We start from the raw sequence: 13780 nt of genomic DNA on the forward strand, positions 1-13780 counted from the left end.
GCGCCGTTGCCGGGGATCGAACCCGGGTCACCCGCGTGACAGGCGGGAATACTCACCACTATACTACAACGACTTGTTGATTCAAAGTGCTTAAAATAAAATACTAATTTATTTATTGAAATTAATATTGGCATTAGATGATAGATATGCACACTTCATAAATATTCATTCACCATTTTCAAATTTCAACTATGAATAAATGAGACTAGCTACTACTAAAGAATTAATTATAGTACTTCATATAATTAATTCCTAATAAATATTGCCAGTGAGATGTGATTAACATTTGTCAATATAAATTTATGAGAAATAAAGTAACAATTGATTTGGTCAAAGAAAATGCCTTAAATTTGATTAGTACCAAAAATAAATTTTATGTTAATATTATTCCATAATTAGTAGTTATTCTTGGTACATACAAATCAAATCTTAATATATAATCCTACTGAATTTGGATCAAATTCAAATAATTTGTAATTTTTTTTCTCATTTTCTTAATCAACATTTAAAGATAAATATAATTTATGAATCTTGAAATATTTTATAGATTACACTTTAGCGCTTGATAGATGTCATAAAATTATTAAAAAAAGGAAAAAAATCATAATTATTTCATCTACTAAAATTTGTAATATATATAACTCGTATATTCGTGCTATAGCTTTTAGATGATATAGCAGTAGAGCCCACCTAGGTTATACACAAATTGGAAATGAAGAAATGGAGAAACGGAAAATACAAAATATAAATATAAAAAATTCAAATGTATAAATTTATTGAAGTGTATAAATAACTTGATAATTGCTGACACATAATATGATATCTATGTATACAGAAACTGTCAATTGCAGTATGCAAGTACAAAATGTGTTAACTACAGATACAAAATCTGAAAATTTTTTGGACATGGCCCGTAGTATAATTTGCTGATTCATGCGGAGTATTAAATTTCAAAAATATCACAATAAAAGTCACAATATAGATTTGTTTTATGATTTTTTTTTTTAATCTTGTTTGTAAAGCAACGTTTAACTTGTAATTGAAAGGTAGTATTTGGCAAGGAACATTACACAATAAAAAATAGTTTTCAAAATACAAATATTCTCATAGAATCATTGATGATGTAACTTTATCAAAATAAATTCCTTATAATGATAAAAAAAAAATATTTGTCACATCCATTAACATCAATAATAGATCACTACAACCCACGACCAAGCTCCCATCATATTCAACCATCAACCCAAAACCTTATGGCCTGTTTGGTTCAAAGGAGAAGAAAAATAGATTTTACTTTTATTTATTTGATGATTATTTCATTTTAATTAATCGGAAAATAACTTAGTTCCTGTTTGGTAAATAATCAGCCTATCAGCCAATTTTGGCTTATTTGACCACTATTAATTGTTTGGTTAATAAGTTTTTTGTAACTCCAAAATACTAAAATTCAAAAGGCTACTCAAAGCAGCCTTTTCAATTAGTTTTTTGAGAAAAGAAATTATACCAAACAGCTGATGCTAACAGCTAATTTTACTAAACAACTTTCTACAATCAGCCAATGTTATTAACAAATTATACATTCTAATCCAAACCAACCCAATCAGCCAACAACCACTTACCACACATGAACATAATGACTTAAATCATGGATAATCCAAAATCATGGGCGGGGACCGCGGGGTCCACGTACACCATGTGGTCAAATAAGAAGGCGAGTATTTACTCTTTAAACCTTAAACTCACGCGAAGACAGCTCGGCTCACGTCGCCGCACGGCTGTTTGTGCCACCGTGTTCCTCGGACCCATTTTTGTCCATCTTCTGTCTCTCTCACTCTCGCTGTCGCGCGTTCACTTCCAAACACGTCTCTGCTTCTGTGTCGTACTGTAATGGCAACCGAACCAGCATTCCAGTACTTATCTCTGTCCTCTTCGATTCTTCTCTAGTCTCTCTCTCTCTCTCTCTCTCTCTCTCTCTCTAAGCACACATATATATTAATATATATGTATACACGCTTATATATGCGGTGTTTGTATGTATAGCTCTTTGCCGTGGCTGATTGGTTACGGCGGAGGTGTGGTGGAGCCGTGAAAGATTTTTTGAAAAGTTTTTGGCGTTCGAGGTTGGTTGGGGGGGTGAAGCGACGTCGTTTATTGAGGACTTGTTATTAAAGGCGGTGGATTCTGTGGTGTTAATATGATGATTCGAATACCTTTATTGCCTTCTTTCTCTTAACTTTCTCTCCTTATGCTTTCCTTTTATCCGACGATGCTTGGACTGTTTTTCTTGTTTCCTTGAAAGTGTCAAAACGCCGCCATTCTTTTTCTTCTCCTGTTGTTATCAACCTCCTTTCTCATTGTGATCCTCTGGGCGGTTTTATTCATGAAATTATGAAGCCATTAAACACTGTAAGTGAAAATACAAATTTTGTTGTATGTGCGATCGAATTGAGTTTGAAGTTTCTGTTTTTATGTGCTGCTGAATGTTTGATTATGGTTGTTTTTTAAGGAGGAATAAGTGGTTTTTTTTTTCCTGTTCATTCTTAACTATGTTTCTGACTTTATGCGGTGGTGAAAAGAAAAGCGTGCGATGAATAGAGATTAGAGAAGAAATGAACTTTTGAATGCTGTTGCATATGCCCCTTTTCTGCACTTTCAGTTGGGAAAAGGATATGTCGTGGATTAGTGTAACAGATTATACTATTCTGAATTTTAGTGCTGTTTTGCATTGGATGCTCAATATTTGATTGCTGAGAAAATTTTTGCTCTGTACCAATTTTTATTTTTTTTAAAAGGAAAAAAGTAGACATGATTGCCTTTGTTCGATTTGGGTTTTGTTTCTAGTGCTGTGTTACATTGGTTTTTTGTTTGTTTGTTTGTTTGTTTTTTGAGTACCCATTGATTTCTTAAAACTGGGGTAACAAGATTTTTCTTTGTCAGCATATGCAATACTGTTTTTGAGGTGGTATTTTTGTTGGTCTATACTAAAAAGGCTGTTTTTTGCCTTTTGTCTGTTTGGATTTTGTTTCTAGTGTCATGTTACATTTGTATGGACTTTTTGGGTATCCACTGAATTTTGAGAACTGGAGTTGGGAATATGATATACTTCTTCAGTTTTCTTTGACATCGGGTTGAATTTATAAGTGTAATTTCTACAGACTGTTTTTGTTCTTGTGAAATTCTCGAAACACATTCTTGTGGAGACTGTTCAGTATTGTTATCTCTACTATGAGTACGAGAATTGATTAGACATTTGGATGAAATATATGTTGTTTTTTTCTTTAAATTGTGAAATGGAATTTGAACATGTGGTCCTATTTTCTTATAATTTTGCTTGCCTTCTGTTACCCTTTCAGGTAACTGCACTCTCGGATCCTAAAACGAGATCATGCCTCTGCATTCTCGTGGTCACTGCTGCGCTAATTTGTGGCGTATACTTCACAGGAAATGTATTCTTTGGAAGAGCTTATAAGGCAAATAGCTTCTATCAATTCAGAGTTGATTTTTTGATGATTCATGCATTCTTATTTGGTTGCTTAGCTCTTAGACATTCAAAATATTTGTATGAAGTATAAAAACACCCTTAGCTACATTGCCAAAAAATGATTTATTGGTAGAATTTTATCAGAGATGTTGTATTTGTTATTGTTTTGGAAGGTCGTATTGTGGCTGATTGCCCGCTTTAAAAAATGAACTTTGTGCAGATGCCTATCCAATTTGGAAGGAGTTACTCGCTGCAAAGTGCAAAACCGTGTAGATGTGAGGTCTGTTTATTAGTTTTTTTTTTTTTTTTTTTGAAAGTCTCATTGTTTGCATTAATGTTTTAATCAATTAATCTTGAAATTGATATGCAGGTATCATCTGCAATGGACATTAAAGCAAGTGTTGAAGAAAAGAATCCACGGACTGGTAAATGCGTGGTACAGATAATTACTTTATATGACCCTATTATATTGGTGTTCTTCGAATTATTTCTTTCGGGAGTGGTGGTTCCAGCCCGAGTTCTGTGTATAAACCTTATCCATTTCTGTTTCTTAGGACAAATGCAGGCCTGTTGGTAGTGAGGCACTGCCAAAGGGAATTGTTTCTAAAACTTCGAATTTGGAGATGCACCCTTTATGGGGTCCTGTCAGAGAAAACGTTAGTAACTTCTGACATATGGTTAATAATGTCCTTCGCTTTCATAGTTCTATGTTACCTGTTTGGTTCTGCTGTTGCTTCGTTCACTTCCCTAAAACGGAACTGCTTAGTGCTTACATGTCTCTTATTTTTAAGGTTTTGTTTGTGATCTTGAATGTTTCTCTGTACTATGTTCACTTTTATGCAATGTTTTTGAACCAGGAAAAACCCAAGAATCCAGTGAATTTGTTGGCCATTCCAGTTGGGATAAAACAAAAAGAAGTAGTGAACCAAATTGTTAAGACGGTGACTGCTCTTTATCTCTTTCAATCCTAGTTTCCTAGTAACATGTTACATTGTGTTCTTCTAAGTTCTAAGTAGTTCTTCATGTGCCATTGCAGTTCCTAGAGAACGACTTTGTAGTTATGCTATTTCACTATGATGGTGTTGTGGATGAATGGAATCATCTCGAGTGGAATAGGCGTGTCATACATGTATCTGCCATAAATCAAACAAAATGGTAAGATCGAGTTCATCGCAAGGCGATATCTCTATAATCTTGTACGATTAGTCTCTGAATTTGCATTAATCTACAGGTGGTTTGCCAAGCGGTTTCTACACCCTGATATAGTTGCTGAATACGACTACATCTTCCTATGGGACGAGGACCTTGGAATCGAAAATTTTCACCCAAAAAGGTACTGGAAATAGTTTTATTGACTGTCTCTGAAGTGAGCTAACAATGGTTTCTGAGATAGTAATGACATAATACTCCTCTTCTGAACATTTTTTTTGTATTTCTTCGTGAAGGTATATATCAATTGTTAAAGAAGAGGGTCTTGAAATATCTCAGCCTGGACTCGATCCTAGAAAATCAGAGATACATCACCGCATTACAATGCGCAGAAGGAATTCTAAAGTGCACAGGTTAGAAATCACCTTTGAACTGATCAAAATATTGCAGAATTGTTCATCCTACTAGGAACCAAAGGCTCGATAGTTTGCTGAACTGTCATGTTTTTATTCGTTGTTTCACACTTCGTATTTTAACTCGTCTGCTCTGTGATTGCCCTCTGACCAGGAGGTTCTATACAGCAAACGTCAAAGGATGCAACAACAATAGTACTGCTCCCCCGTGTGTAGGGTAAAGATTTCGCGATCTTTTGCACCTGTTTCTGTTTCAGAAAGTTTCATTCTAGCGTTTTTTTTTTACTTAACTTACTCGAATGGTATGCAAATATGTCTTGTAGATGGGTAGAAATGATGGCACCTGTGTTTTCGAGAGCAGCCTGGCGTTGTGCTTGGTACATGATCCAGGTAATTCGACAATATCTCGTAGTCTAAACAGGCCTCGTGCAACTTTTCCTTCTCTATTTGTCGTAATGTGATTCTTATGTTAGTTTCGTTTATATAACAGAATGATTTGATCCATGCGTGGGGTTTAGATAAGAAGCTTGGATACTGTGCACAGGTAAATTCTCTCGCGACTCTTATGCATTTTTCCTGTCTGATCATTTCCTTTGTGTGCTGCTGATATCTCGGGATCATTTCCTCAGGGCGATAGGACAAAAAAAGTTGGAATTGTTGATGCGGAATATGTATTCCATCTCGGTCTTCCTACGCTTGGTGGCGATCCAAAGAGACAAAAGGCATGTATATTTTGCTGCTTTCTATCTGGTTTTCGCCTTTTCCCTATCCAAACCAACCAAAATATTTGTCTGACTTGGCAAAATGTGGGGAAAAAAGTTGGTTTTGAATGGCCAAACATCCTAAGCCTACATTCCTAGATTGACAGATAACTTTTTTTTTTTAGTACTACTGACTCTATTACAATCTAGTATCTGATTGACAGATAACTTAGTAAACTGTACTAAGAAAGAAAATGGATATAGGATGTTTTCTGTTTCATATCTGACAGTAGTTTCTGAGCTTGGTCTGACTACTACTCGATACTCGTTGATCTGTACAGCTGAGTTCGAGCGACCATTCACCGCCTAAAAACAACCTCGCTGATTCAGAAACATTGGTATATCTCTAGACTGGCTCGAACATTCCTTAACCAGACATTCTTCCCTTCCTCAGACCCCACGGTTTCCTAATTTATCTGATTCGAAAATTCTGTTTGACATCACAGGGAACTCCTCCATCGGTCCATAAGCTGGATAATAGACCCGAGGTACCTTATACACACTCGACTTATCAGTAGCAACTGTTGTCACACCTGAGATTTTCTGTGATTGAAGTGAAGTACTATGATGTTTTGCAGGTGAGGAAACGATCGTACGATGAAATGAGAGCGTTTGAAAACCGGTGGCAGAGAGCTGCTGAGCAAGACAAGTGTTGGGTTGATCCATTTCAATAACAAGAACTGCAGAATGGTCTGATAATCCCATTATTACACTCACAGCCAAAGAACACAAAACATCATTGTACAGACTACAGAAGCTCCCATGATGCAGTGTCACAGTTTCAGAATGGCAATGGAAAGCTGCTGCTGCAGATACATACATGTGGAAATCCTATAAAGAATTTTTTGCTGTTTTTTAAAGTTTTCAAATGTTTTTTTGGGCACACTTTTTTAATTTTTCTTCCTATAGTTCTGATTCTTCTGAAGTAGTTAGTTAATAATGTAAGGTCTGGTATTGGTTATGGAAAATGTTGCTTTAATAAGTGTGTAATTCACTAATTTGTAAATGCTCCATATTTCATAGAATAATAATTGGTGTGCATAAATGCATAATCTCTATTTCCTTTATGCTGGTGTTGCTTAATGAAATTATATTTACATTTTAAAGAAGAAATAATTGAAGTCAGGAATCTTAGGGCGCGTAGATCAATTAGCGTGAACCCCGACTTGAACCTATGCATGTCATGCATGTCGGGAGACCGGTAATTTTCCCTCTTCTCTCTTATAAATACTGTATTAAATGCTAGAGGGAGCAATTATTTCGCCTACTTATCATTTACTCAGGATTATCTGATCAATTATTGACTCAACAAGTTTACATACTTAAATCAATAAGCATGATCAATTATTGACTCACTAAGTTTACATACTTAAATCAATAAGCAGACTGCCGATCCGTCCTTTTACATATTTAAACAAACAAGTAGACTGCCGATCCATCCTTCCACATACTTAAACTAACAAAGACTGCCGATCCGTTCTTCAATACTTACACGCAACAATAAAAATTATTGTATTTATTATGTCAAGTGTAAAATCTGGCTCGATAAATTAACAAATCAAAAAGATCAATTGGTCGCTACTGTGGGAGCCAATAACCTCACAAACTTTGTTTGGTTGTTTTAATTTATGTGATTATGGAATTTGAATTAATGGGGAAGTTTCAAATAGGATATGACAATATGACCAAAGAATTCGCAGAAATTACAGGTGTATATATTTAAGAGGGACGAAAGGGTTTAAGGTTTTCTCTTAACCCCTTTCTGGACATTTCTTCTCTAAGCTCATTTTCACTCAATTAGGGTTTCTGATACGATTTCGTCCCCAAGCACCGTCGCCATGACTCTGTATCGGATCCTCCTCCGCTCACTACGCCGTTCCTCCTCTAACGCCACCACGAGCGTTGCCGCCGCCGCCCGAACCCAGTTCATCTCCGTAAATCACCTACAAAATCCCAGCTTTCTTCTCCCTCACCGATCATTTGCCTTCTCCTCCGCCGAGGAGGCCGCGGCGGAGCGCCGTCGCAGGAAGCGCCGGCTCCGAATCGAGCCTCCACTCGGTGCCCTACGCCGCGACTCTGCTCCGAGGCCTCCTCCCTCCGATGATCCCCGGTCTCGCCTCCCTGACTCCACCTCCGCGCTAGTTGGGCCTAGACTGAACCTTCACAACCGCGTGCAGTCACTCATTCGAGCGGGAGACCTCGATTCCGCCGCAGCTGTTGCTCGTCACTCGGTGTTCTCAAACACTCGCCCCACAGTCTTCACCTGCAATGCCATTATCGCCGCTATGTACCGCGCCGGCAGGTATAACGATGCGAAGGCCCTTTTTCAGTACTTCTTCAATCAGTCTAACATTATTCCTAATGTTGTCTCCTACAACAATCTTATTGTTTCGCATTGTGATTCCGGCGAAGTTGATGAAGCCATAAAAGTTTATAATCACATACTTGAAAATGCCCCATTTAGCCCCTCATATGTGACTTATCGGCATCTTACTAAGGGTCTAATCAACTCAGGGCAGATAAATGAAGCTGTGGATTTTCTCAGGGAAATGCTCAACAAGGGTCATGGTGCAGACTCATTAGTTTACAATAATTTAATTTTAGGGTTCCTAGAATTAGGGAATTTGGAGAAAGCAAATGAGCTTTTCGATGAGCTTAAAGAGAGGTGCTTGGTTTATGATGGAACTGTGAATGCAACTTTTATGGATTGGTTTTTCAAACAGGGGAGAGAGAGGGAGGCTATGGATTCGTACAAGGATCTTTTAGACAGAAAGTTCAGAATGGTTCCTGCAACTTGTAATGCACTACTTGAGGTTTTGTTAAAGCATGGGAGGGACAAGGAGGCATTGGATTTATTTGATGCAATGTTGGATGATCACACACCCCCAGTCTTCCAAGCAGTGAATTCTGATACTTTTAATATTATGGTGAATGAATGCTTTAAATTGGGGAAGGTTTCAGAGGCTATGGACACTTTCAAGAAGGCAGGAAAGAGTGTTAAGTCAAAGCCTTTTGCCATGGATGTTGCAGGTTTCAATAATATGATCACAAGGCTTTGTGAGCTTGAAATGATGGAGGAGGCAGAGAAGTATTATACTGAGTTGTGTAATAAGTCTTTGAATCCAGATGTGACAACTTACAGAACAATGATTGAGGCCTATGTTAAGGCGGAGAAGATTGATGGTGTGTTGGAGAAGTACACAAAAATGGTGGAGGCAGGCTTGAGAGTCATTCCTGTTTATGCCAACAAGTGGTTCAATTTCTTGATTAACAAAGGTAAGGTCCTGGAATGTGTCCCAATTCTCACAAAGATGGGTGAGAGAGAACCAAGGCCAGATGTTATGACATATGACATTGTTATTAGGGCTCTTTGCCAGGAAGGGAATTATGATGCTAGTTTTAATTTGCTTAGCCAGATGGTGAACTATGGTGTTGGACTCACCTCTGCATTTAAAGAATTTGTATTAGAGGAGTTTGGAAAACAAGGCAGGCGAGATGAGATTGACTCACTATTTTCCAGAAATCCAACCTATTTTCCAAATTCACGACCTAGGCCTCCTCAAGTGCCTAGACAAGCTGCAGCTCATCAAATGCCAAACCACTTGTCATGGCAGAATCAAGCAATGCATCAGGCATCACAACCCACAGTCATGGCTGGACAAGGAGTTTCTCAAATCCCTGGGCAGCCGTCAGGGTTTGCTCAGATGCCAAGACAGTCTGAGAGATATCCTCAATCAGCAGGACATACAACTCCACCCGTCATGGGAGGACAAGGATCCACTTACAATCAAATGTCAGGACAGTCTGAGAGATATCCTCAATCAGCAGGACATACAACACCACCCGTTATGGGAGGACAAGGATCTTACAATCAAATGTCAGGACAGTCTGAGAGATATCCTCAATCAGCAGGACATACAACACCACCCGTTATGGGAGGACATGGATCTTACAATCAAATGTCAGGACAGTCTGAGAGATATACTCAATCAGCAGGACACACAACACCACCCGTCATGGGAGGACAAGGATCCGCTTACAATCAAATGTCAGGACAGACCGAAAGACCTCACTGGGGATTTACGCCACCATCAAATGTCATGGGAGGACAGCCACATGCATTTAATCAAGGATCCAATTTCGAACAAATGTCAGGACAGACTGGAAGACCTCAATGGGGACAGACACCACCATCAAACTTCATGGGAGGTGAGCCACGTGCATATGAACAAGTGCAGGGCCATAATGTAAGACCTCAGTTTACAGAACAGGCATCGCCTCCCTATTTTATGGAACAGCAAGGTGGACAAACGGCTTCAGGTCAGATTGTAGGACCTCATGGGGCAGGGCATGGATCACCACATGCTTCAACTGCAAGACAGGAAGCTGAAGTCCCACAAATGGCCGGAAGAGTAGCGCAGTTTGATTCTTTTGGTAGATAAATCATTGTTGGCCATGCTTCTTTTTTCAGATACTATTCTCTGATTTTGGCTTCCGAAAGGGCTAAAGTTTTGTTTCATTCTAGTGGTCTTTGTGCCTCATACTAAGGTATTGATGTTACCCAAGAAAGAAAACACTTGATATTATATTGTAGTAGCTCTGACTGAGATTACAGAGTTCTTCATAAATACAAGGCAGCTCTTCTCAACTTCCGCATATAGTTGTAATATTTGCATTTGTTACACAATAAAATACATTTGCAGAATTAATCTGCAACCTGTTTTAGTCATCCCTTAACATTCCCCTATCACCATAAACCACCCTGACATGGAAAAATATGTTAGAGATGAGAGTCATCTTGAAAAGTGATTTCTGCAAGTTTTGTTAGTTGGGACAAAGAAATCATCATTTGTGCTAGGAAACCAATGTCCTAAAATTAATATTAGATGGTCATAAAATTTTGGACCAATTCCTCTTCATGTTCTATATACTATACACTGCTCTAATAAAACAATGAAACTGAATAACCTAAATGGTAGAAGCGCCAAAACCTCTGGCATCATACTCAAGAATATTACAATCAAAGTGGAGAAAAAATAGACCATTCTCTATGCAGCAAAACTTCAAAATCCCATCACTTTGGAGGACAGGTTTTGCAAGGGTTCCAGAGCACTTGGAGCAAACTTTCTAGCAAATAGGAAACAAGTTTCTGTTTCCTCAGAGTTATAAGAACATGATGTACCATTATTCCTTATGCTTTCCAGGAAGCCTTCGGTAATGTTGACTGCTGTATAAGTTGCTGGGTGAGGACCCCCTAGCGACCAGTCCACGTAAGTCACAGAACGATTTGCGTTCATAGGCCCGTTGAACATGTGCAGATATGTTGGGATGTAATGCTCATCTGGGTAGCAAGAAGGATGGCAATACTTCTTGAAAAGGTCATAGTATTTGGTGTCTGAAACGACTATGATAGCTAAGGCGCGGTCCATCTCGAACCATTGAGACCCTTTTCTCCAATCTGGAAGTCTGATGTCAGGATACATGCGGCGACTATAGCGCCCACGCCCATAGCGAGATGGATCATCATATGACTCAACAAAGCTATGATCTGATTCAGTGAGGTATTTGTAGACAGTTGGAAAATCATAAACCGGGATACAGCTCTCAGACAGAAGAACAAATCGTTCGTTTGAAAAGTCAAGAAGGGCGTTGGCCAGAAGCCGCTTCTCTGCATCAACCAGTGATACTGATCCCCACTCAACTTTCTGAAAGAAATAACTAAAACGGATTAGTAGACTGGCACAAAAACAGTTTCTAAAAAACACATTCCCGCATCCATGGTTTCTTGATTTAGGATATTTGAGCCAGATAATAATTCATAATTCATCGAGTAACATGCTCTTAAAGGTCTAAAAAAATTTACGCTCAGAATAAACCACTTCTAATCATTCATTCAAACAAAGAATTATCTCAACAGAGAAAAAGCCCAGTAGATTGGTATGATTGTATGAACCTTAGCTTTCACAATTCACAGTAATCATAGATTCATGGTCTAGCTAAGTTTATCCTTCATCTCCTCTGCCATCCATGACATGCAGAGTTACAAATGGACCTTGTAACTTCTCCTAAAGCTTAGTATTCATAATTCAAAGCTATATCAAAGAATAATAATAATTCAAAGCTAGCTTCATTCATTTCTCATGAGTTTTATTTAAGTTGCTCTAGGGAAACACATCAATGTTTTATAATACCAATTACATTACAAAATATCAACTCTGAAACATTTGGCTCAAGTATGATGAGGTGCCCCAACAATTGTTTTTTTGCTTCAAATCAAAGATAACTAGCCGAAGAACATATCTTTTCCATACTATATACCTATCAATGGCCATTGAAAGTTCGAGTACTCTAAACTTTATTGTGAAACCAAACCAATGGAGTAGATACTCACATTCTCTATAACAATAGTATTACCCAAAACAATACACTAGTCACAAAATATGCAGGACGGGGCACGAATTATGAATCTCTCGAGAAAGAATGGAATGTACCTGACTCTTGATCTGGCGCCTGTAGAAAACAGAGGTATTGGCAGCTGTGAGCTCATATCCGGGAGGCGTGTGAACATAAATCGAGTACTTGTTCTTGTTCTGCCACTCAAAGAACCTCTCCCACAATGGCATCAAAGGCAATGGGCCTCTAGTCAAGAACATGAAGGCCACTTTGGGCACTCTCTGAAATGGGAACTCTTTCTTTTCAGGCACCAAAGATGCCCTCCAGAACAACTCCTCATCTTGCATACCATGAATCAAATTGCTTGGCCTCACAAAACTCTCCAAACTCAAACAATCCTTACAATCACACCCCATTCCTGAGGTGCCAAGCAAAATAGTGTTGCTGGACTGTTGGATTTGGAAGCTGAGGTATCTGTTAATGTGTGTGCTTGAAGCCAACCCAATCACCACTCCAACTACAAACACAATAAAAGTTGAAACCACTGCTAATATACTAAAGGAGTCCCTTGATTCCTCTTTTTCCCCTTTACTCCTTATTCTTCCTCCTTTTTCCATATCCAAATTTCTCTGCTTTTTCTCTTTCTCCTCCCAACCCTTTTTCATCAATTCTCAATCAATACTAAAAACCCAAGTTTTTTTCTTTCTTTTTTTATCAAACAGAAGAAAACAGCAATCATAACCAGTAAAGGTTTGAACTTTTAAACAACCCTCCACGATTTCCAACCGGAACCTAATAACCCAAAGCTCAGAATTCCTTCAATCGCAACTTGGAATCAAAACCGATAAGCAAAAAGGTGGCTCAAAAAAAAACCCCAAGCCGGGCGCTGATGTTTTAGTGGTCTAGAGAGAGAGATGGATCAGACTATTCAAAACTGAAGAGCACCCAAAACACGACAATCGTCGTAAAATTTTGAAGTTTTTTAGTGGTTTGAAGTCGTGGGAGAAAAAAAAAAAAAAAAAAAAAAGGAAATGGGAAAGGTAANAAAAAAAAAAAAAAAAAAAAACGGAAATGGGAAAGGTAAAAGAGTGGTATATGAATAAATGAATCTTCTAGAGAACAGAAACGGAGAAATTCGGCGCTTAAACTCTACAGTGATCGGTGATAATGGGGTGGGTGAGATGGTGACGGAGGCGGCAACGAGTTGAAACGGTCTTCACCTCCGCCATTTTTACAACACAACTTTACGTACGCGTACACGTTGCGGCGTAAACATGGATTTTAATCCCTTTGCTTCTACTACTGTATTTGCTGTTAATTCATATTTGGATTTTATTCATAATATTTATGGTAAAAACTTATATGAAATAGTCTTGTGAGAAGAGTCACTGTCTCATAGATCTTTATCTGTAGACGGGTCAGTTGAAATGAAATGTAATACTTTATTCATGATTTAATATTACATTTGTTAGTATAAGTATTACATCTCATCTTGATCCAACCTGTATTAAGGATAAAGATCCGTGACACGGTCTCGCACAAGTTTTTGCCATTAACTATTGTTGTTCGTAAGGATATTAATA

The 13780-nt window shown here is 38.1% G+C and overlaps 3 protein-coding genes and 1 non-coding gene across 6 annotated transcripts; 2 read left to right on the forward strand and 2 right to left on the reverse strand.

The window, feature by feature from the left end:
- Position 1: 1 nt before the first annotated feature.
- TRNAD-GUC lies at positions 2 to 73 on the reverse strand. The gene has a single exon. It is a non-coding gene; the product is annotated as a tRNA-Asp (tRNA).
- Positions 74 to 1945: 1872 nt separating this feature from the next.
- On the forward strand, positions 1946 to 6871 carry LOC116030066. 3 transcript variants are annotated; one of them, XM_031272175.1, is made up of 16 exons: positions 1946 to 2406; positions 3354 to 3470; positions 3702 to 3761; positions 3852 to 3917; positions 4036 to 4137; positions 4339 to 4422; positions 4518 to 4636; positions 4713 to 4814; positions 4927 to 5043; positions 5198 to 5260; positions 5367 to 5433; positions 5534 to 5587; positions 5673 to 5765; positions 6086 to 6142; positions 6251 to 6292; positions 6383 to 6871. In XM_031272175.1, exons 1-16 carry the CDS (start codon positions 2389 to 2391, stop codon positions 6476 to 6478), a joined length of 1257 nt encoding a protein of 418 aa, XP_031128035.1. In that variant the 5' UTR covers positions 1946 to 2388; the 3' UTR covers positions 6479 to 6871. The 3 variants fall into 3 exon arrangements, with proteins under 3 accessions (XP_031128035.1, XP_031128037.1, XP_031128036.1); XM_031272177.1 differs by having other exon boundaries at positions 3852 to 3906; XM_031272176.1 differs by lacking the exon at positions 3354 to 3470.
- Positions 6872 to 7536: 665 nt separating this feature from the next.
- On the forward strand, positions 7537 to 10462 carry LOC116030032 (pentatricopeptide repeat-containing protein At1g10270). Its single transcript, XM_031272126.1, has one exon. The coding sequence runs from the start codon at positions 7643 to 7645 to the stop codon at positions 10244 to 10246; it is 2604 nt and encodes an 867-aa protein (XP_031127986.1). The 5' UTR covers positions 7537 to 7642; the 3' UTR covers positions 10247 to 10462.
- A 187-nt stretch (positions 10463 to 10649) lies between these two features.
- LOC116028383 (glycosyltransferase BC10) lies at positions 10650 to 13213 on the reverse strand. The gene is made up of 2 exons (XM_031270091.1): positions 12296 to 13213; positions 10650 to 11509 (listed from the first exon to the last, which is right to left on the reverse strand). The coding sequence occupies exons 1-2, from the start codon at positions 12860 to 12862 to the stop codon at positions 10868 to 10870; spliced, it is 1209 nt and encodes a 402-aa protein (XP_031125951.1). The 5' UTR covers positions 12863 to 13213; the 3' UTR covers positions 10650 to 10867.
- Positions 13214 to 13780: the final 567 nt, after the last annotated feature.

Source organism: Ipomoea triloba, chromosome 9 (genome assembly GCF_003576645.1).
Source record: "Ipomoea triloba cultivar NCNSP0323 chromosome 9, ASM357664v1".
NCBI lineage: Eukaryota > Viridiplantae > Streptophyta > Magnoliopsida > Solanales > Convolvulaceae > Ipomoea > Ipomoea triloba.

Coding starts and splice junctions, on each gene's coding strand:
- LOC116030032 (XM_031272126.1), top strand. CDS start 7,643: ATGACTCTGTATCGGATCCTCCTCCGCTCACTACGCCGTTCCTCCTCT.
- LOC116028383 (XM_031270091.1), bottom strand. CDS start 12,862: ATGAAAAAGGGTTGGGAGGAGAAAGAGAAAAAGCAGAGAAATTTGGAT. Junction 11,510..12,295: donor GGCGCCAGATCAAGAGTCAG/GTACATTCCATT, acceptor TATTTCTTTCAG/AAAGTTGAGTGGGGATCAGT.
- LOC116030066 (XM_031272175.1), top strand. Junction 5,766..6,085: donor GCGATCCAAAGAGACAAAAG/GCATGTATATTT, acceptor TGATCTGTACAG/CTGAGTTCGAGCGACCATTC. Junction 6,293..6,382: donor AGCTGGATAATAGACCCGAG/GTACCTTATACA, acceptor GATGTTTTGCAG/GTGAGGAAACGATCGTACGA.